The following is a 24,037-nucleotide window of genomic DNA, read 5'->3' on the forward strand; positions in this document are numbered from 1 at the left end:
TCTCAACGTTTCAAATCCCTCTTGGGCTTGCCTATGCTCTCTGGTCCAGCAGCTCAGTAGCCTTGTCCTCTCTGCAGAGCTCTTGCCTCCCTTCTGTGCCACCATAGCTTTGCTCTCCTGGTGCCACCACAGACAGGCTGGGTGCTGGCAGGCCCCAGGGCTTATCTAGGAGCATTCAGGGCACTTCTGCCTGCACCCAGCCTGGAGAGCATGCAAGAGGATCCCTCTGTTCTGTACATCCTGTCTCAGCCAGGCTGGAGACTCCTTGAAAGCAGCCTTTCCCTGCAGGGTTTAGCACCAACACTCCAAGAGAGCAGCAGGCTTGATGCTCGGCCCAAGATTGGAGATCTCAGTTATACTGCCATCAGCTAATTCAGCCCATCCCTCTTGCTCTCTCTCACTTGCTTCAGGCTCAGAGCTTTGGCTGTGCAGGGCTTCACAGAAAGGCAGATGATCCTGTTCATGTTGGTCCCTGTCCTCTGCACCCATCTTCCACGGGGCTGAGTGCCTCCCCTTCCCCCCTGAGTTTTCCAGCCATGTTTTTGAGTGCTAGGATAGAGCAGACCCCGTAGTACTCATGTGAAAGGTGTGTGTCTGGGTATGTAACTCTTCCACTCTGGAATCCAGCTGTAGAACAGAGTTTGGACTATTTTAAGCCTGGATACTTCCACCAGGCAGATATTGTCAACTCAGCCACTGAAAAAATCACAAGACAGGTCTCTCTTCACCCTGAAATCCTGGGAGTGGCTGAAAATTCATGAAACCATAAAACAAAGTTAGGTTTAGTTTATTTTCTCTTTGAGCCTTTTGGCCTGCACTAACTCAGCACTTCCAGCTGTTTTTGTTTGCCTTCACAGAAGTTACTGTTCTTTTGAGCTTTAAATGAAAGTTGGGAATCCCTTGTGATTACAAGACTCCAGGACCTGGAGCTTAAGAAAAGCAAGGAACATCACAGGAGGGGTGATACTGTGAGTTAAATAGCCAGTGGACCAGATGTTTTGGAAGAAGGCAGGAAAAGCTCACAATGCATCTGACTGCTTTTCAAGGACAGATGAGTACATGACTCCAGTTTAACTGCATTTAGTTCAAAAGCAGTACGGCAAACCCATCTCCTTAAGACTCTTGCCTCATCCTTCCTTTCTGTATTGCAAAGATTGGCTTGAGAAGAGCAGCTGAAGCAAGAACATCATCTGAATCTCCAAAAAAGACAAAACTGTCTGCAACACTCTACTTTGTTGTTGGTTTTCCAGGTACTCCTCCAGCACTTTGGGGCATTCATCTCTTTAAGATCCCCCAATAAGTCCACATAAACAAGGACCAAGTTATAAAAAAAAATCTTTATTTCATGTACCAGGATTTTTTTTTGTAATTTTCTGTTTTTAAAATTTTTTTCTTTTTAACAGTCTGAAAAAAAACACAGAATAAAGAAAATGGAGGTTGGTTTCTTGTACTGGTTTGAGCTGGAGATGAGCAATATCCTTGGAAAAAAGCTTCCCCGCCAGCCCTCGTCCTCCTAGTCTCTTGCGCACTCTCTCGCGCTCTCTCCTTCCCTCTCTGACATACCCGCTATCACACTTGGGGGCTCACTTGGCTTTGCACTTCGCCCCGTGAATGCTCACGAGCTCCGCGAGACGTTGAATTCTCAAGAGCAGGTTTGGATTTAAACCAAAATACCATGCTCTGTCTATGCTGGAGTTTGGGAAACCAATTTTAACTCATTCCTGGGGATTGGGAGATTTTCTTTTGAATCTTTGATTTTTTTTTTTAAGGGTTGGGGACTGGAGCGGGGGGATTCGCAGGAGGGCAGGGAATGAGATATCAGCAGGGAGTCTGGACAGCCAATGCATGCTGAGCCAGGCCTCTTGGACGCCCCATCTCATCTTTCCTTGTGCTGCTATGCCAGTGCTCAACTCTGTGCCCACCTAGAGCCCAAGGAACCCTTTCAGCCCTTCAGATCTCCCACGTCTTCTCCCCAGCCCTGCCCTGGAGGGGAACTTGCTTGCCTGTGCCTGAGGGGGAAAGCAGGTTAGAGCAGCAATATTTGGGGGTGGGAAGGGTCAGGATGCTTTAAGGAACAGAGCGGAAACTCCAATGGGACCCGAACTGTGGGACTTCGAGGCTCATAAAACTGGAACAGCAGAAACTGGAATGGAAAAAGTTGAAAAAGTGGGTCTGAGCTGCTGAACGGCTTGGTGGCCTCATCCTGCAGACCCTCAGCCTCACACCCGCCCAGGTGCGTGGCTGACAATGGTGGCACTGCTGAGAGCTACCCTGGGGGCCTGTCCTTGCCCTGTGCCAGCTGGTGGCTTGCTGAGTGTCACAGAGGCACGCTGATACCCCTCTCCCCTGCCTTTGCTGTTCACTCCCCATTGCCCTCTCCATGTCCCTGTAGCAGCATCCAACACAGAGCTGAATTAACAGTAGTTTCTGGGACCCCGACACCTCCTTCCCCCGGGCAAGGCAACGGCGCTGGGTGCCAGGCTGGCTCCCCGCATTGCCGGAGGGAGGGGGCTCACAGTGGGGTGTCGGGGCAAGTTTGCAGCTGGGGGTCCCAATGGCAGGGGCCTGACTTCCCCCTTGCTGCTTTAAATCAGGCCTTAAGGGGATTAAACCCACAGCAGGAGAGACTCAGGCGGGGATGAGGAGGCAACGGAGCGGGTGTGGAGGAGCCCGGCGGCTTCGTGCCTCTGCTGGGCATGGCCCCGGGCCAAGGGGGTGCGAAGGGCCAGCGATGGAGGCAGAGCTGGGGGCTCGCTGCAGCTATTCAGGACCGGGGCCGGGAAGGTAAATACACGCAAAGGCAAAGCAGTGGATGGCCGGCTCCCGTGCGGGTCTGCGTCAGCGCAGGCTGCATGTACCTGCTGGGGGGACAGGATGGATTTCAGGGGGCGGCCGGGTGAGCCCTTGCCGTGCCCCCCTGCGTAGCTGCAGCCCGGCTGGCAAGACCTGACTGAACCGGGCAAATCTGAGGCAGCCCAAGGAGCGCCCTGATGGGCCAGGACCAGTCAGGATGTGGCTGCCCCAGGGAGCATCTAGAGCATTCACAGGAGAGTGTGCGTGTGTGTGCATATGTGTGTGTGTGTGTGTGCATGTGTGTGTGTGAGTGCCAGTCTCCTCATCAGCAGACTACCCTTGGTTTTGGTCTCCCATCCCCACTGTAGCAGCATCTTCCTCTTTTCAGGAAGAGATGTTTGCCTAGCCCGAAGCCCTTGGTGCTGAGGGGAGCATTTCCCCTCCTCCCAAGCAGATGCTCTCTGAGGTCTTAGTGCTTTTTTTGTTTTTGCTGAATGGATTCAAGTCCTGATTTCTCTTTACAAGCCCCCCCCTCCCTTTGCGGATCTGTATGCACCTCCCTCCCACCCCGTTTCCCACTTTTTTTCACAGTTTAAAGCTGGAGAAAACAAAAATGAAAAGAAAAAATACTCTCTGTTTTTCTTGCAAGTAAATCCACTTATTATATTTACATTTATTTATAGTTGTTGTTTTATTAAAAAATTGCTACTTTTTAAAGAAACCTTTTTTTTGTCTGTTTTTTTTTAATTTGTTTGTTTGCTTTTTGCACTGTCACTGTTAACCCCAGGATCCCCATGGCCTGGGAAGTCTGGCTGGGTCACCAGGAACCCCCTGGGAACAGTGTGGACCAGTGACTCAGCATCAGCTCCTGAGCTCCCTAAGGACAGGAGTCACTGTTAACCCCCAAGGACTCACAAGAGACAAGCAAATCCCCATGGATCCTGGGATGTGGGGTAACTGAGCAGGTCATGATTAACACCGGCACTGAGATCTTCTTTAACCCTCGGACTGCCCAAGGACACAGAAGTCACTGCTAATCAAACCCCCAACTCCTGTCCCCCAAGGAGTCTGTGAGTTTATGCTGGGTTAAAAGTAAGTGGGAAACAAAACATAAAATTAAAGAATAAAACCCCCCAAAATCCAAAGAGCTGCCTCCTCTTCCTCCCACTTGATTTATTGTTGTTATTTCTTGGTTCCCTTTTATTTTTTTTTAAATCTGTTTTTATTAAATGTTAAAATAATGGTACATGGGAAATCATGCATTTTCTTTTAAATTTATTTTCTATTTTTAAATCTCTCTCAGTTTTAAAGTTTTTCTTTTTTTTTCTTTTTTCTTTTTCTTTTTCTTTTTTTTAAAGATTTTTTCATTGTTGTATCTTTCCTTGTGTTTCCTTTGTTTGTTTGTTTTTGTTTGTTTGCTTGTTTGTTTGCTTGTTTGTTTGTTGGTTGCTTTATTTTTTTGCGTTTGGAAGGTTCCTCCCCAGGGGCACTTTCACCTCCTCCTTCCCACCTCCTCTGCCCCCTGCCCTCTTCCACCCTTCCCACCCCTGCCCGCCCCCCGTCCTCCTGCCTGCTCCTTCCCCATTTTCAGCTCCTGGCGAAGGCTTCATACCGGGGTGGTCCGGCGGTTGGCTGTGTTTGTGTGGATAGAGTCCTTGTTCTCTTTCTGGATACAGTTGTGAACCTGGAGGAAACTGTTATCCCTGTCGGAGTTGTAGGTAGCAGTGGGAGTGGTGGTAGCCTTCAGCGGGTCCCTGGTCAGGGTGTACATCGAGATCTCTGTTGATGGGAGGGTGTTGAACCCTTTGATCCCGACGGGAGAGGCATCCCTGGAGTGTGAAGGCTCAGTAGAACGGGAGCTAGAGCGGCTGCGTCTCTGATAGCGGTACCGGTAGCTGGGGATGCGGGTGATGGCAGAGGACTGGAGGTAGTCCGTGGCACGAGCATTGGCACGCAGCTGTTTGTGCCGGTCTATGAACATGTGGACAGCCAGCACTCCTACCATCTCGGCTATAATGAAAGACAGGGCCCCAAAATAGAAGGACCAGCCATAGGAGTAACTGTTCTTCTTGGAGTCACTCTTCGAGGGGTCTCCAGCATTGGCTGATATGTATACGATGATGCCAATTATATTACTCAGACCTGCGAGACGGGTGGCGGGGGAGAGATAGGACACTCTCAGGAGGGGAAAGCACTGCGGCAGCTCTGGGGTTGAGCCCCTGCTCCCTCTGCTTGTGGGAGTAGCCCCAGGAGGGGGGCGACAAGAGGGCTGCCAGCCCACCCCCTGTGTGGTTGGCTTTCCTACAGCTGTCCTTGGGAACCCCAGGCAAGCCCCTCCTCCCATGCCCACTGTGTCCCTGGACCTCGCTCCCACACTGATCCCTCAAAGTCCACTGCCACAGGGAAACCCTCTCCCTCCAGCGGTGCAGGAGGAGGTTCAGGCTCTGCTCTGCTCCCCTCAGCAGTCTCCAACCAGAAGGAAAGCCCCTGCCTACAGGACACTGCTGCCTGCCTCTGCCAGGAGAGCAGGCAGACTGGCATTGGGTTTCCTATCTGAAGGAGGCTTCCTCATCAGGGTTGCTTTCACCTGGAATAAGGCTCATCAAGGTTGGAAAAAAACACCTTGTGCCTATGCAGACATGCCACTATAGGGCAGCTGAACTGGGCAGCCCGCCACCCTCTTCTTCACCGGAGCACATTGCCTGGGTTCTGCCTCTCCTGCATCTGTGGGCCACATTTGTCCCTTTACCTGCGGACACGAAGAAGATGCCGGCACTAAGGATGATGTTGTGTCGGGTTTTGTAGAACTCGCTGGCTGCAATGCAGAGTCCACCCATGAAAAGCAGAATCACGCTCAGGATCGGAAAAATACTAGAGGCTCTAACAGCCCCTGTGAAGGAGAGAGGGAGGGGGTAGAAATAACAGCACACATGTGAGAGAGAGGAAACAGGGGCATGGCAACAGCACCAGAGTGAGGGAGCACAGCAGGGGAGGGAAGGGAGATGGCCAGGAAACAAAAGCATGTTTTGTGGGTGGGGGAGAAGGAGAGAGACAGAGAGAAGCATAGGGGGGGAGAAAATAATTCAAGGAGGAATAAAGAGACAGAGGGGGGCGGAGAGAAAGAGAGATAAATAAAGTGTGTCAGAAAAAGAGCGGTCACAAGCAGCTCTCCCATGCGTTAGATAGGTGCTGAAACTATCATGAAGCTGGTGACCTGGAGCAGGGGAGATGGAGGGGGCTGAGGGACCAGTGGGAGACCTGGCTAAGCTTGGACCCTCCCCTCACTACCTGTCTGTCTCACACTCTCTTCTTCTTTTTCTCATACTTTTGGTGGGACTATAGCCCAGACACAATCTGGTCTCTCCTCCCGCAGTGCAACGCCACTTGAGCCCAGTCTTCAAAGAGCAGCAACCCAAATGATTCCTGCTGAGCTGATCAATCTTGAATCATCCCGAAAGGACACTAGCCTCTCAAGGAGAGATTTTTAGGGCTGGGAAACAGCTCCTCATGCAATGCACTGCTCAGTGACTGCAGTGAGGACTGAGAAGTAAAACTCCTAGCCCTGAGCTCCAAAAACACAGGCCTTATCCTAGTGATTAAACGACGGCTCCTTCCAGAGGACAGTGATCTGTTTGTATGTGCCAGCTCACACACCCGCATCAGTTGATACTGGAAGAGCTCAGCCAGCAGAGGGCAATGGCATAGATGCACATATATGCTCATACATGCATGCAAAACATACACAAAAGCTTCTGGGGGAACTCTCGCATATTTATGCAGTGAAAGGCAGTGATTGTGTATATGTGCAGACACACATACATGCGTGCACACACACACACACACAAACACACACACTGCTCTCATGATGTTCAGCAGATACCAATGGTCTGCATGAGTCTGTGTTGCCAATATTTGTATATTTTGCTAGGAAGGCCTTCCTTCCTCCCTTCCCGGGAGAAAATAAGCCATTAAAGTGTGAAATGAAGCCTTGCTTGATAAAGAAAGGTATCAGATGGGCTGGTACAATTCTGCTTGTGGAGCAAAGATTTGGAGAGGGATGAAAGCAAATCCCTCCTTTCCTACAAGAATGAGCCCTACTGAAGCAAATGCAGGGCTTTTCCCTAAGCAAGCTGAGACCATGCTTCATAGGCCCTGCTGGCATTGGGGTGCTACCAGGCACAAGCAATTGGTGCTTTAGGAGGGGCTCTAGCCCACTGCCTGTGCCTGGGTAATGCAAAAAGTAGGGTGAAACCTCACTTGCTTTCCAGTTCTGCTTGGCTGTGGTTCAGGGAATGGAATAGTGATAATAACCATTTTAATAGCTTCTGGAAAGCAAAGGAGGATTTGACAAGAAGCTAAATGGCAGTAAGTAAATATCAAGCAGACGTCCTCTGTTCAAAGGGTTTGTAGAGGGATGCTCAGTCCCACAACTCCACCCTGACCACACTACTTTTGGCCAGGCCTTTATTCTGTAATTCACATCTGTTGGGAGGATACAAATTTGCAGGTTGACATGGGGAGCTAAAGGCATTATGTGAAGTGTAAGGACAGCAACCTCGCTCAGCCCCTGTCTTCTGCCTCTCAGAAGGAACATGCAAGCATGTTCCTGGGAAAGAGAGGGGCATTGCAGAATCTCATCTAGTCTTCTGAGATCCAGAACCTTTGATCTAAAGAAAAGGGCATTCACTATGCTGTTTGGATGCTCCTTTATATCATCTGTCTACCTTCTAAATTCAGTGTCTCCTACCAAAGAAATACAGTGATGGTTCTGCTTCTTCTTTGACACCAGTTATTTGATTTCAAGAAACCTAAGACCTTGTATGTGAAAGACTGGCAGAAATGAACTTTGAGCCCTTCTGGCCAGGCTATGGACACTGCTGCATCCTGTCATCTTGGTTCCCTAGCCCAGGGAATCACCTAATCTGACAAGAATAAACAACTTCCTAACCACTCTTGCCAGTACCATCAGGTGTCACCCACACAGAGTTCCCAGGAACTCCACTTTGACAAAAGTCTTGGGAAGAAGCTGTCCAGTAGAGTCCCTCTCCAGTCAGATCTAAGCCAGCGGAAGTCCTCCTTCCCTTGTGAGGGACCCAAGTAGTCCTTTATTGCTGGACAATCTGCCATTAAACCTAGTTCTTTCTTAAACGGGGTTCTACCCTGGGGACACTGTCAGGTCCTAACATTGAGCCATATTTTATCTTCTGATCTTGTTCCATCTGAGGGAACAGATTCATAGTTCTTGACATGTTTTTCCCCCGCAAAATCCTTCTTTCTGAATTTCAGTTAATGCTAGTGGCTTCCTCACTCCCAAACAATTGTGCAAGAGCTTATTTGCCCTCAGAGGCAGCCTGTGCCAAAATGGATCAAACACAAGTTTTCAGCTCTGCCATTCAAGGGCCATATAAGGATTATGAGACCAGTTCTGTAGAAAGGCATTTAAAAGAAACAATCTCCCTGGGGTTATTTAAAATAACAGTGGGTGAGGAACTGTTTGAGAAACCAAGAGGAAGTTGTGTAAAGTCTGCCTCTTTACACATACAAATGAGCTTCACAGAGCCTAAATTATCTCTCTCTTCTCTGCTGGAGGGCTGGGCCCCTCCACATCCAGCTTTGAGCACATCCAGATGACAAGGAGCAATTCTGAAAGTCTCTGGGCCCTGGAGACCCCTGATTCTTAACTTTGGGGAGTCAAAAACTCTTATCTCAGACTCTTGAAGGGCAAAGAGCTCTTCTCATGATGTCAAAAGAGATGTTTTTGGAGGAAGCAAAGGATAGCAATGTGGGGGCTTATGAGGAGAAGCGATTCCTGTTTAGCTGTGCTAAAGGAAGAGCAAGGTCCTGCTTCTGTGGCAGGTGGAGATGCTCGCTGGTGACCAGTTAGGGTAACATGTAATATAGATCTGCCCTGCTAGTAGACTGCCTCCATTGTCCCCATGCACACGTAGTGTCTTCACCCGCGTGTCCCAGGCTGAACTCTGATCTCAGATTAGGTTTCCTTATAGAGACATAGTAAGCTTGAGGTACAGCATGTCTTCCAGGGGCCCTGGGTAAGCATTTGGTCTTTTCTCTAAAGGGCTCAGACTGTCTTTTCTTCTACATCCCATTCCCACCACTCCAAGCTTTAAACCTCAGATCCACAACCTCTGTAGGCAAGTGTTGTTTGGGGAAAGGTGACAGGATGCAGAGGTAGGTGCCCCTCAGACAGCCCATTCTATCAGCTAATTTCTTAAATTTGATGCAACTATAGAGTATGAGCTAAGGAAGTATAAATTTCTTCTGTTCTAGACGCACACACACACTGCTTCAGCTACGCCAGTCCTGCACTTATTTTGTCAAAGGCAGCCAACAGGACTGCTAAGCATTGCCACTATAGTGAGCTGGCCTGCTGTAGGAACAGGCTCACACCTTGGGCCTGCCGTCTGGGGGTGACAGTGTCAGAGGCTGGTGATCTGGACCCAGAGGATACCTGCATTTGATACAGTGGTGTGGAGGGGAATGGTGGTGGTCCTGCTTCCAGGGCTCTGGCTGCAAAGCTGACTGGAACAATGACCTGTGCCAGAGTAGGAGGAATACCCTACAACTCACCCCATGTCCCCATGTGTCTTGCCCTTTAGAGAGGGGATTTTAGATAGTACCTTTGTCAGGTTCAGAGCTACACTCAGGAGCTCTCCAGCAGATTTGGGCTAAAAGACTCTGGATTTATATAACAATTAATTGCCATTCATTAAAAAGCCCATTTGTTGTCACTATGAGTTTGAAATTTGCACTGTCTCATGGACATGGTCTCAGAGAGGTGAGAATGGTGTCATCTGTGGGAGATAAAGAGGGTCTGAGACAGATGTTCAGAAGCCCTGGAAGGTCTCTTCCCAGCTCTCCCAGTGGTTGCCTTCTCTGGCCTGCTAAGCCTCAAGGGGCCCAGAATCTTAATTCTGTCATCTTCAGAGAGCAAAAGGCACCTGACACTAGCACCTATGAGCAGTGGCAAGGAAAAGAACCTGCAGACTTACGGAGGAAATATTCTGCTGTATCGGCTTCATAATCTGCATCTTCAGGGAAGTGATCGATTTGCTTACACAGACCTTTAAAATTCCCTATGGAACAAGAGAAAAAAGAACAAATGAGAACACCAGAAACCAACCTGAGGAAACAACTGCCCTCTGCTTCATTCTTTATGCCCTCCCTTCCTTTTTCCCAGGCAGCACACACACTCACATATGGATGCCCATTAAATGTCCTGGTACTCTCCTCATATGCACATGCATCTACCTCTCCTTTGCACAGGAACGTGGGAAGCACCATCTGGATCCAACCTGACATCCACCTAGTTCAGCGTCCCTTGTTCAACAGTGGACAGCACCAAAGGCTTCGGCTGGCAGATATGACTTCTGCAGCAGACAGGAGATCACTGTCCACCTCTGAGGGAGGCTGGGATGAGAACAGTGGTTAGAGACTGGGTTAAGCTACAAAGCATGAGGTTTAATATCCCTTCTGTTAATATCTGCTGGAGTAACTTTGGATATTTGTATATTTATAGAAACACCCACTCTCCACTTGAATTTCACCTGATGTGGCCTCAGTGAGTTCCAGCAGTGCTGTATATGGTGGGTTGATTATGTTTGTGTGGGAAAGTATTTGTTATTCTCAGCTGTGAATTTGCTACCTATTCATTTCACTGCTGAGATATATTCCATTGTTCTGGTTTTATGAGGGAAGTACAAAAGCTTCTAATCTACTTTCTCTGTACAACTGCTTGTTTTATACACCTTTATCAGGCCTCCTCGTGTGTCCTCTCAGATACTAAGTCTACACAAAGCTTGGCACAAGTGTGTGGATGCAGCTCTGCAGCAAAACACCCCTTTGCACTGTGGGAGCAAAATCATCCATCATGAGTGAGAGAAGCTCCTCTGGTAAATCTCTGTTTCATCAGGCTGGTTTGCATGTCTTCTGCCCATGTCTCTGCTTTAGTCTTGGGGTACCCTCTTTCACACACTCCATGACCAGCAAAGCTATCCCAGCAGGAAGTCAGAGAAACCTTTTCAGTCTCTCATTATCTTGGGTTTTTACCAGGCTCTTTTTTCTGTTGTTCATATCTCTCTCTCCTTGAATTCAGAAATGCCACTCCAGAGGGGTAATCCATGGGCATCATCCAGACATCATGGTCCCTGGTTGACTAATATCTTGAGGTATCACAACATTTATGCTGGTACAGGGGTGGCCATGTGGAAGGCAACTTCATTATACCTCCTGGGAAATCTCCAACCTTTTTCTCCCACTGTTCCTTACATTTCCCTCTTGACTCTTGCACTGACAGGCTGTTAGCACAGAATCGATTGGCATAGTCTGGCTGGAAAGGAGGGATGCAGGATCTTCATGAGGTGTGTGGCTGGGCATGGTTATCCTGTGGGTCCCCTAACTGGAGCTCAGTCACCAAAGTGGCATTTGAGCAAGAGACTAGGGAAGAGAGGCTCTCCCTCTGAAGAACTGTGCCTTTTCCGTGACAGGCCTGCTCCCATCAGTCCCAGGCTGACTGAGCCCTCAGCAGGGGAGTTTGCAGCCTGAGTCCGGAGAGGGACAAGTGCTATGGCCACCTGGAAATCAGGCTGCCACCCTGGGCCTGGACCCTGGCACCGGACCAGCCTGACAAGCAGGGTGTGGGGACAACATAGCCAGCACAGTTGCAGCTATTGCCACCAGGAAGGGTTGATTGTGAGGAACCCAGAGCTCCTCCAGACCAACCCTTCCCAGGCTGAGACTTTCAGGCACTATATCAGGTCTCTGAGTAATGTTTTGGAAGATTTATTCTGATGAATTCCAGTTATCTTCCAGGTATTTTGGGACATCTGGAAGAAGAACTGAGCAAAAAAGATTTTCCCTGAGTTTTTCTTGAGGCCAAACCTTGCTGGAGAAGGTTTGGGATGCTTTTGGAGGCAGCGCTGAGCAGATGACTGTGGAACAACGGTTGCTGAGTTCCTCTGGATCAGCCCCCATGCTCTCCTCCTTCTGCATCCTGTCTGCTTGCAACGGATATTTCTGAGATACTTGTCATCTTTAACTAGTAGTTCAAAGAGCTTCCATGAAGAGGCTAGATACAGCACAGAGGAGTGCATGTGTATGTAAGAGTTAAGTAATAGGAGGAGGAAGTAGGAACAAAGTCTCTCTATGTACCTCTGAAGTGTTATTCCCCCACTGAATCTGTGGCATATGAAAGGAAGTCATTAAACACCCTTCCCAATCCAGTTACCATGTTCAAGAACTGCCTGCTTCTCAGTCATGACTATTCTGGAAGGAAAGCTTTGTAGCTGAGCAAATTCCCTTGCCACACTCCCACCCTGCAACTTGCCAACTTAAATACCTGCAAGGAAGGCAGACATAACATGTAGGGGGTCCTTTCTCTTCCTTACCCTTGACTGCCTGGGGTTAGGTGCCCATGACAGATATGCATCTCATCACCCTGTTCTTTTGACTGTGGGTCACTGCTGTACAGTCATCTGCTTTCTCAGACTTTGGAAGAGCAACTTTCAGCCCACCGCCAGTGGAAAACTATTTTCCTGTGCTGACCCACAGCAGCCTTTACAGCCTTTACCTTGGTGTTAAACAGCCTGCCCATCACAACCTGCTAGCTCACTCTAGCACATGAACACTGCTGCCCTTTGAGGCATCTCAGCGCAGCTATCAGGAAAACCTCAAGTCTCAGATTTCAGCTCCCTGGTCATCAGATTCAAGCTATCCCCCTGAGTGCAGAGTGCTGAGTTCCTTCCAGCATATGCTGGGGGAACAGGCAGAGCCAGCATGTATCTCCTGAGCAAGGCACATGGAGCACAACCAGAGCCCTCTGGATGGAATCAGGCAAGGAAGGAAGAGATGCTGTATTTGGCCCTGTGGGAAAGGAACCCCCCTTGCTCTGTGCCATGTTTTACCAGCTTTCTCTCTTCTCCCTCTTCCTCTGCCCGATTCCTTGCTGTATTTTAGCCTGATTAATCCCTATGAGAAGAAACGAGATACTTGGGAAAAATGCTGTTTTGTGCAGTGTGTTTTTTATATGGACTTGTGTGGGATGGCTAGCTTGGGGTTCAGACATTTAGACAAGGTGATGGGACAGTGCTGGGAGTCCAGACAGCATGTGCTCTTTGAAAACCTGCCTCTGGTGCTCAGTTTCCAAAGGTGTCACTGATCTGGCTCAGCAGGGTCCTTGGCCATCAGGGTATCTAACCCTGGCTTGACTGAAGTGCTACAGCCTTGAGAAGCTGCCCTTCACTGCAGACTGCCACACTGCACCACACTGATCCCTGTCCCTGATTCAACCCTGTTGGTGTTCATGAAGGGAGGTGGTCAGTGTTGGTCCCACTTTAGTCACTGCTTTGTCTGTACTCAGTACAGGAGACCATGATTCTGGACACTGATTGTTAAGTTGTGCTACCACTCTCTCCTTCAATGACTCCTGGCTCATCTGGGTGATGGAGAAAGGATGAAGCATTCAGGTCATTAACCTGCTAACTGGGAACATAGAACAAGGTTCAGTTTCTGCTCTGCCACAGGCATGCTATTAAAACCACTTATCTCTGTGCCTTAGAGTCTCACTCTGCAAAATGGGGTTAACTGCACTGCTCTGCCTTACGCGGTACAGGGATGTGTTAAAGAGGACATGGTATCAGTGCACTAATATCAGAGGCTGTACAAAATGCACGGAATAGGTGAGTGATGGATGGCAATGGTTCAGAAAACAGCTCAGTGTGGGGAAGGCCTAGATGTCACTTCTTGCTCCAGGGTCACTCAACAATCCTCTCATGGACATCTGTGGCCTGCTGAGATGGTTCAACAGCCTCCCTGGCACCTGTGCTGGTGGAAGCGCCTCAGCTACACATGGGGAGGGGGATGGAACAGCTCAGCAGCATTTACAAGGACGAATAAAACAGCCTTTTCTCATTCCACACGTGCAGTTTGCAGAGTCAGGGAAGGAAGAGACATGTGCCACACACTACTGCTAATACTCCTGAAAGCCTGAGAAAGAGCAAATTGTTATTTGGATGGACATGTAGGGCTTTGAGACCCTGCTAGGGGGGTAAGACCAATGTCTCCTCTGTACTCATGTCCCTTTGCCCTTCCCATTCTTCACTTGAGCCATTTTATGCAGCAAACCCCCAAATGGGCAGGTGTTGAGTTCTCAAACTTCCCATGTGAGCCTCTTCAGGAGCCCTGAGCACTTCCACCTTCTCCCCCTTCTTCCAGCTCCCAGTGCAGTTCCAGCTCTCCCCTCACCCTCTTTTTCATGCTCATCCACCAGATCTTCCTCCTGTTTCTCAGTCTCGTTTATCTCAGTCACTTCACTCTCCCTGACAAGTCTGTTTGGGGATCCTTTGTACAGTCTGCTTTTAGACACGCAGGCTGCAAAGCAAGTGTCTGGCTTGACACAGGACAGAGAGGCTGGAGAGGTCCATGAAAAATATTCCTAGCCCCTGTCCTGCATGGCCCCTCCTCCTTCTTGCCCCTTGCTTAGCCTTCTAACGCTATGGCACAGTCACAGAGCAGTCTCCAATCCCCCTGGGTATTCTTGTGAGTCCCTGGATGAGATCCCCATTGTCTGCTTGTTGCCTGCCAAAGCTTTGGAAAATACCATCCAGAGCATCTAGGACTGGCACAACAGGCATCCCACAATGCCTGGACAAGGACAGAAGTTGCCCGGCTGGGACATTAAGAGCAGAGACAGCACATTAGGCTGTAACCTGCCAGACTGCCAAGAGGGTCTAAATGTCTAAGATATATGAAAATCAATGTTAACTGCATGTTCAGCCCTCAAAGAGTCCTCCTCCTATGTGGCCAGGTCATCATTTGGGTACATGCTGTCTATCCAGGACAGCTGGCAGCAGTCAGCTCTGCTGCAGTGAGAGTCAGACTGAGTTACCCCCGATGAGAATCTGGCTCAGTATTGTTGGTGATATGGTTTATTTTTGTATCGCTTTGTGCAGCCCTGTCTTTTTTAGAAGACTTGCTTGCCTGCAGAGTGCAATTCATCAGATAATAGTAAGTTCCAAAGAATAAAAAGCTACTCCCTTCCTGCAGAGTAGGAACACTTTTAAATGGTCAGGACTGTACATCTGAAAACAGGGAGCCAGAGGTAGAGGAAGAGATGTCCAGAAGGAAAGAAGCAGACAAAGAGGGAAGAGAACAGAAAGACCTGTTTTCCCAGAATGATTTGTGATATTTCCATTTATGGAAAAAAGCAATCCACTGAGAGCTCTCCTTTAGTCTCACTCTCTAATTTAGCAGAGGTTTTGGCATGATCGTTTCTAGAGAAATAAATGAAAGTGGCTGGATATAGCTGTTGACTCTAAAAGCTTGGAAGGAAAGTCTGATGTTAGCCAAGGATTCAGTATCTCCTTCTGCCACACATGTCCTGCATGATTTTAGGCAAGTCACTTAAGCCCCTTCTTCTTCCATTGAAAATGGGTATAGTGGTATTTCCCTGCCTCAGGAAAATACAGAATGACAGAATAGTGGAGGTTGGCAGGGACCTCTGAAGATCATCTTGTTCAATACCCCTGCTCCAGCAGGATCAGATAGAGCAGGTTGCCCAGGACCATGCTGAGTTGGAATATCTCTAAGAGTATCTCTAAGAATATCTCTAAGAGTGGACATTCCACAACTTAACTGGACAACCTGTTCCAGTGTTCAAGCAATCTCATAGTAAAAAAGTTTTCTCTTATGTTCAGACAGGATTTTTTGTGCTTGAATTTGTGCCTATTGCCTCTCATCCTGTCACTGAGCACCACTGAGGAGATTCTGTTTCCATCTTCTTTGTAACTAAGAATATTTATATTATCCTAGGATATTTTATTAACCCCAGCATATTTATTTTAGCCTAGGATATTTAATATAACCTGAGGATATCATATTAAAAATACAATGGTGTTCAGTCATATTTGGGGTCAAACAAGTCTTCCCATCTTCTGTTTCAAATGAAAAGTGCCCTTTGATGTGGCCTTCTCCCAGATAAGCACAAAGCTGTTAATGTTAATGATCTCCCAAACTCACACTTGTGATTCCTGCATTAGTAGTAAACCCGACTGGAGGTGAAACTAGTATTTGCTATTTATCCATGAAAAAACTGTGAGAAATGAAGTGTGAATGGTGGATAAATTGTGGTCTGACACGGACATGAACATTTCTTTCTGCTCCAGGTCCCTGTTTCTGAGCTGAGTCCATTTGGTACCAGGTGATGAAGTGAGGCTCAGAGCCAGTGTCTGGGTTAGGAAGAAAAATTTCAGAGCTATGTGGTAAACTCTTAGTATTTCATACTTATGCATATTGCTAAAGGTTTTCCAAATCAGGCGTGAAAGTTTGCCATCACTCTCAAAAAATGATACCAGTAATACTGAGTGTCTCTGGTTTTGAGTGTTAAACCTGAGATGACTTCAAGAGGAAGGAATGAAGTTTCATGAGCTGCCCAGGGTAGCACAGGGCCTTTTGAAGGCATTTTGAATCAGTTCTATCCTTCCAAGAGCAAATACACTGGTGATTTGGGGGGATCTGGTGCTGGCGAAGAATACAGCAGCAGGGAGCACAGGCAGTACTCACAGGCATCTGCTTTTACTCACCCATGTCGACATGCCCTAAAGAAAGGCTGGCTTTTCAAAAGTGCTCATTATTCCTCTAGGGGAATCTCTCCATAGACAGCACCTTAGGAAAATTAGCACATCTTTTCACATGCCTCAGTACAGATTTAAAGGCCGAGGTTACAGGCTGTAGGGTTATACCAGCAAACATGGCTACCATGCCACAGGGGACAGTTGTTTTGGTACATCAGCAGGTGCCATTGTAGCAGCTCTGACCCAGCACAGTGGTAGGGGTTGCTCTGCTAGTGGCAGTACTTTCTGACTCAATTGGGTAATTTTAAGACCAAAGCGTCCACAGCTCTTCTTCTCAGGCTCACATGAGCTTTCTACTACAAGGTAAAGCTCATTGAGGCAGCAAACAGGGTCTTCAAGGGTTAAGCTGGGGCAATAGCACACATCCCATTGGAACAAGGGACCATCATAAATCTCATCACCTTCCAATCCAAATGTGATGCCCCTTCTTTGATGTGGCCTTCTCCAACACATGCAGCAGTGCATATGTTAAAAACAAACAAAACCCTAGCAACATAACCAGTATGTTGCATATATAATTCTCTCCCTGGGGAGAGGATAAAAGAACAAACCACATATGACTGATATTAAGCCCCATCACTTTATGTGCCACTGGAAACCATTCAAAGACTGGGGTGAAGAATACAGTAAAAGAGCTGATGAAAAATGGAAATTGATCTTATAGTTATTAAAGAATATTCCCCCCTCCCTACAAGGCAGAACCATTATACCAGCTCTCCTCATCTTATTATTAATAATCATGTTTACTACAGCTGTTGCTAAGAATCAGATAATAAAGGGGTCTTACTGCAGTAAAAATGGTACAAACACTGCCTTGTAGACCATCCCTGCCACAATGAGCATGAAGGAAGAGATATAGCACAACACATTAGCAATGACGAAAGCTACAGCAGTAAAATGCCTGAGAGTACCAATTTTGGGGAGGTGAATTTAGTCAGGAGGTATATAAATAAATAGAAAAAGAAATGCAGACATAGATTGGCAGGGAAGAAAAGGATGAGAGTAGCAGGTATGGGGTAGCACTAAGGAGGAGACAATGAAGTGGAGGGGGTGAGATGGAGTGGCCACTGAGCAGCAGGTAGAGAAGTCCCATCCAAACCAATACCAGGTTCCTATTTTGACTTTTTCAGCCTTTACTGCTTGATTGCTCTCTGCAGTCCTCCCTGACAGTCACTCAGTGAAGGAGAGGGGGCTAATGATAGAAGATACCACATGCACCCCTGGTATCAGCTTTAGTTTGCCCTGTATAGCTTTGGAAGTGATGGAGCGAAGAATAGCCCCAGCCTTGCCCCACTTTACCCGCACAGTTGCCCTGCAGCACTCTGCCTGCCTGGCTCTGCAGCTGTGGCTGCTAATGGGAACCTTGCTGTGTTACAGCCGGACGCTTTGCGTGCTGTCAGCCTTGAACTGCTTCGCATTTTTCCTTGGAGAAGGCAGTCTCCTTTCCTTCCTATTCTGCCCTGTAATGATGCTGTGTGCTGTTAAGTAGCCAATATACTCTGCCTCAGAACTGGCTATAGTTCTATGTATGTGCATGGAGTTGCAATGGTAGCAAAACCTATTATTAAGAATATATGAAAATTTCCATTTATAAACACCCTTTCTTTACAGGGTTTTAGCTTTCAAAAATATCCTCACTGTTGCTTGAAATTTCCCATGGTTTGTCACAGACAGAGAATGAGATTGGCTGGGAAAATTGGGCAAAAGCTCTTGAATGCATTTTGATGCAAAGACAAATGCAGCACATTTGAGCTTTACAAGCCGAAACATTGCAGGTGGCTGGTTTTCAGGGACTGCTAGATATCTGTCCAAGTTACAAATTAAAAAACTCAACGCAGAAATAATAAAAATCATTCAAAAAATCCTTTTTGCATACATCCAGTATAAACATTTTCCCTTGTTGAACAATTGCCTTTATTTTCCAGGCTTTACCAGAATCAAACCTGAGCTGAATTCCTTCTGAGAACATAGTACTAAAACACTACAAAATGTACAAAACTGCAAAAATGTAGTAGGCTCACCTAAAGCTATCCATAACTTTGCTGCTCTTAATATTGTGTTTCTTGCATTTCCAAGCTGCACTGGGATTTTAGAATTGAAAATAGTGTTACATACACATATATAACAAATACATATCATGATTTCATACATATATATATATATATATGTATGTGTATATATATGTGTATGTGTACACACACACACACACACATATATAAATGAAATCATTCATTTTTCCATACTGATATTTTCCTGTATGATACAATGGAAGCGTAAAGCATTGACTACATCTCTGATTCCTCATCAAAGAGGTTAGTAACTATTTCTATAGTTGTTGGATTGTCAGATACAGGTAGGAAAAACATGAACTTTCAGGCATGCAAGCCCTGTCGCAGGCCTTTCAAGGTACATCAGTTGAGCTGGTAAAATCTGTTGCCTTTGCCTTGCAAGAAGAGGCAGAATTGACCTTTAAATGAACTGGGAACCAAAAAAGGCATTGAGAAGAGGGTTCATGGATAGCTCTACTCAGATGACGTGGCATGATGTTGGGTTTTAAACTCCAGGAGCACAATGTAAGAGCTGGAGCTGCTCGGTTGGAGGATGTAATAATGAAAGCCGAAGATGATAAGGGCATGGAGAGAAGTCTTGGCAAAAAGGAAAGGGCAAGTGAAAGAAATCAAGATATTACAGAGGGAAAAAAAATCCTGGCAAATTGTAGCAAGAACATTTGTGTGTGTGTGGAAAACGAGTCAAATGTGACACTACAACTGTGAGCCTAGTGACAGGAAGGGTGATGCAATTATCTGCAGTGAGAGAAAATGATGTGTATAAGATGTGGGAGGAGAGGAGCTGCTCCATAGCTACCACAGGCAATCCCAGTCTGTGACTGCACATCCAGATGTCAGAGGGAGATTCTAATGTAAGCCTGGAGGGAAAGGGGTGGACGGGATGAGGGAAGTATTTAAGATCTGTTGTTTCTTTTTTTTCCGGTCATGGTGACAATATTGTAACTAGGACAGGTTTTGCATATAGGGTTATAACATCAAACTCTCAGAAATCAGAGCATGTAAACAACATCCTATTTGGATGAAGACATAGGGATTTTGCAATCTCAAACTTGAAGTCAAGGGCCCAGAGAAAATCTTTGTCCCAAGGAATTTACAGTTCAGCTCATCCTGTTGGCCTGAGTCTTCTCCTCACATATAACTATATTGCTGATCTGTAAATGTATATCAGAAGGCAGAAGCAGGCCTACCTTGTACAGCAGGTAATGTTTTGGGTGAGTGGTGAGACTGTAACTCTAGGGGAGATTGGAAGTTACTGTGAACAGGCATGGATTTGCCAGGCAAGAAGAGAGGGAAAAACACCCCTCCTAACACTGTGAAATGTGACTTCCACAGCCTGGGACTCAGCCAGTAGCTGTGCAGTGCCTCCATTTAGATGTGGGCTAAGCCCCTGCCCCAGTAGGAACTTGGGCTTGATGATTCCCAAGTTCCAGATCTTGAAACTCACAATTGTAATGCTGTGTTTGCAAAGCTTTTTGAATGCTATTTCCTTAGTCATTTTTAAATTACAAAGAAGGAGAAAAGATGGTTAAAAACCTTCATCTCCAGCCCCAAACTGCATTTGTCTCTGACATATCCTGCTGGATCTATAGGGAGAGGCTGTCCTCAGATAAACTAGTGTAAATCTAGCATGGGTCTGAGCTGCTTCTTCGGAATGACAGGCCAGAACCAAGAGAGGAATCAGGCTCACAGCTGGTAATTAGCTAATAAAGTACATGGTGTGCTTCAGGGTCCTTCAGGATGCGAAGTGCTGTATAAAAGTTATTATTAGTTATTAATAATAAAAATACCCGACAACCCTAGGGAAATAATACAAAGAATGGAGCAAGTCAATGACAGAGGCAGCTTTCAATCCATCCTCCCTCTTCTTAGCCACTTAAGCTCTCCTCCCCCTTCCCCTCCCAGGCTCAGACAGATGGAGAGAAGGGAGAGACCTCGACCATGGGCATTTAGCAATTTGGTGGCACAATCAGTAAGTCTCACATGTTCTCCAACACAGCATTGTCTACCTGCGGCAGAAATTGTCAAATCTGTAACAAAATTAGCAGCCAGTAGTGGAAATATTTGGGAACAGCAGGGCACTGGAATTCCCATTTTGCTTTCCGTGGGAAAACTGAGCCCCCATCCCAGTGGTCCCCTGGCCCTTTCTTCTCATTGCCCTCACAACCCTGGAGACAGGGATGAAATAGGTAGGCACAACTTGGTTTCTTTAACAATCTCTGGGTGAGAATTGGGGGACCAGCTGCATCCACATAAATTGGGGTGAGTGGCCTCACCAGCAACACAAAAACTGATCTTGGTATTCCAGCGCAGAACATCTGAGTGTGAAGTTTATTTTAGGCAAGGAAATAGAACAAGAGAAAGGTTGAGTTTTCTATAGCACTTTTTATACCCCAGGGACCCCAAAGCCCTTCATGCAACACTGAGAAAGATCCCCCAGTGTGGTGACTCTGCAGACAAGCATGGCAGCCATTACATGCTCATTGATCTTTCACACACATGCCCTCAGAGAGCAGAGGCAGTTTTACCCAGACAGGGAATACTGGTTATTCCTTATTTCATTCAAAAAGTGCACTGGGATTTTTGCCGTCCCTTCAGGCAGCACACCAGAGATGGCCAGGAGGGAACTTGGTTTAGGATTTCCTTGGCAGAAAGCCCTGCTGACTGCAACACTGAGGACGAACGCAACTTATAGGGTTGAACTGTAAAGCACGGGGCCCTACACTCAGAGAGCTTTTCTGTTCTGTGCCCTTTATGCCTTGAGATGGACCACCTACAAACAAAAAATGAAACCCGCAAGTAAAAGGTCAGGACTTTCTCTAATTCTGGAATTCCCTGTAGTAGCCCCTGTGTCTTGTCCTGCGGCACTGGTGTTGCGGGAGAACCCAAGGCCAGAGAAGCTCCTGAGCCAGGCTAGGGCTACCTGGTGCTCTGCTGTGGAAGACGTTATGGGATGAGGGGAACACGAGTGTGCTGAACCCCTTTAGGATATCCCCCCTGGTAAATCCATCCCTGAGCTAGGCCTCTCTCATGAAACCAGCCAAGACCTCCTAAATGCTCCTGCAGCAAACGGTGGGGGGCAAGTGAGGTAGAAGAGTGGAAGGCAGAGCTGATGTACAGCAAACTTCTTCTTACAAACAATCAGGGAGGAAACCATTGGTGTCCCCAGCTCTCTCACATGTGGGGAGCTCCCTGCCTGGGCAGTGTCCCCAAGGTAAGGACAGCCCCCATTGCAGCTGCCTTCCTAATCAAACAAAACACTGAATCCAAACATGGTTTAATATTGTATTTCTTGCATTTCCCAACTATACCAGGATTCTGGAACTGAAGAATCACAGGGGTTGCATGTATAGGACCCCACCCGTTTTAGCCTTATACTTCCCTGAGGTTATTTCACTGTTATCACTGGCAGGCCAAATGTCTGGAGTAATGACTGTGCTGGGTCTACAAAAGCCCTAGGAAATCAGTGCCCTCTTTGCTAAAAGGGCTGGGATACAGATTTTGCTTTGTTATGCACAAAACAAACATCATACTTATTTTTGGCTTGGGTCATCGGAGTTCAAAAAGTGTTGGTAAACAATGTTTATATCTCACGGGGCCAAACAAGGTAGCTGGCCTGTGTGAATTTGATCAAACTGTTGTTAGCACAGTTATGCTGCAGCTCTCAGTATCTCCTGATGAGCTGCTGCTGTTCCAGCTTGTTGCTTTACTGATAATCCACATCAAACATTGGATGTTAAAGTAGATATTGCACAGATTTAATTTCAGGTCCCTTTTTATGCAGCTGAGCAAAACCAAATGCCAAGCCTTGTGAGTAGTGTTAGCTTTTAGAGGCTGCTATTATAACATTAATATTTTTATTATTGTTTTCTTTACTGAGTTGCAGGTACCCCAGTGCTTTATAGGGAAACAAAGTGACTGGGCCCTCTCTTGAAGTGCTTGTAACAAAAGTTAGACTTAAGCACAGCATTGGGCTTATTTAACAAGCAAACTGTGCCAGCAGGGTATTTGGAAGAGGGAGGTTTATAGCAGTGCAAGATCATGAGACATTTACAGTTGTATGCATATGTGTATCCTGTTAGCTTACCCTAGGTTTTAAAGAGAAAACCATGGAGGGGAACAGTATCTTAGACTTAGAGATGGTGCCTGCAAGAAAGGTGAGCAGAGGTCTGTGAGGGAAGGCTGATCTGGAAGGGAGAATTTGAAGGGGAGACTGTGAAGGAGAAGCGTGAAACTACCTGTTGCACAGCTAGCAAAGGCATATGAGGGAGCAGGTACCGCTGTTCAGTCACAAAAAATCCCTTTGACGCTTGATTGTAAAACATGCTACTGCACCAATATTTTTTCATCCATTGAGCACACTAATTTATTACAGAAGAGTCTGAAGGTTTGAGCTACATACTAGGGCTAATCTCTGAAGCGTTTTCTGCCACTTGACACATAACATTACTCTTGCATCATGGGGAGGAGGCTACTCATAATGGGATTAAATTTACTCACTATACTAGACTAGGGAATATTATTTCTAACAAGATCTGGCCCAGTTACCCTCAGTTAGAAACCTGAATGGCTTTTGCGGGGCTTTGAATCATGTCTAAACTGTTTTCCCAGCCACCTTGTTTAGCTGGGATGGTTTTACCAGGAGATACGCCCATTAGAGCTTCTTATGCAAAACTGTACCCTCTACATATCCCACACATAGGGTAAGATAGGTCTCAAATCTGAAATTTCCCTACTTTGAAGTCTGCAAACCAGAACTTGTCTGTTAAAGACTGTCAAAACCTAAATCCTTCCAGGTCTGGGCAATTTTCCTTGAAAAAGGTATCAGATCTCAACTGGAATCACTGATCTGAAATTCCATCCCGTTTTTCAATTTCTAATTTACTGCTTCAGTTAAAGGAGTCTATGAAGCAACAGAGCCCTAAAATGTTGTGCTATACCTTAGATCTTGACCTCATTATCTTATCATCACACTGGAGTTGCCAGCCAGGAAATGTGTCAAGATCAAAGAACAGCAGCATTTCAGTCTCACTTTGTGTTTGTCTTTCTGTGAGCAAATCCCTTTTTTGCCCACACTACAGTCACTGCCTAAAACCTTTCTCTCAAACAGTTGGTCAGAGTTTTTCAATGAAAATTTCTCTGAGTGATTCAGAGACTTCAACCTGATCTCCTAAATCCCAGGTGAATAAGGCAAATACCTGAACTAGCAGGTTACTGACAATTTCAGTGTGTCTAACTCATGCTTATGGTCTAAAACAATCTTTAAATAAGTCTTCATTCCATCCCAGTGTAGAACAGGAAGGTTTATAATTTCAGAGTTTTGTGGGACAGGAAAATAATTCCCTACATTGTTCTAGCCCTGTCTCTTCATCTGTGTGTCTCTGTCAGCTGGCATGTACCTTTCCCACCTTACCTGGCATACATTCACAGCTCCTCTTTAAGGCCTGCTGGGACAGCTGTGGTTGCTGAAGTCCCAGTTGTCAAGATGCTCCTGAAAGACTAGTTTTCCACTCAACTCTACCTACTGTTGCT

At 46.7% G+C, this 24,037-nt stretch overlaps 1 protein-coding gene across 1 annotated transcript in view; it reads right to left on the reverse strand.

Annotated features, from left to right (window-relative positions):
• Positions 1–4,399: 4,399 nt before the first annotated feature.
• CACNG2 (calcium voltage-gated channel auxiliary subunit gamma 2) overlaps positions 4,400–24,037 on the reverse strand; it is a 53,412-nt gene continuing 33,774 nt past the window's right edge. The window contains exons 2-4 of the mRNA XM_026076950.1: positions 9,804–9,887; positions 5,543–5,683; positions 4,400–4,935 (exon numbers count right to left, since the gene is read on the reverse strand). Of these exons, the coding sequence (XP_025932735.1) occupies positions 4,400–4,935; positions 5,543–5,683; positions 9,804–9,887 (761 nt within the window). The remainder of the gene's footprint in view (positions 4,936–5,542; positions 5,684–9,803; positions 9,888–24,037) is intronic.

The sequence above is a fragment of the Apteryx rowi genome, unplaced genomic scaffold (genome assembly GCF_003343035.1).
Source record: "Apteryx rowi isolate R43461 unplaced genomic scaffold, aptRow1 scaffold_443, whole genome shotgun sequence".
In the NCBI taxonomy this organism is placed as follows: Eukaryota; Metazoa; Chordata; class Aves; order Apterygiformes; family Apterygidae; genus Apteryx; species Apteryx rowi.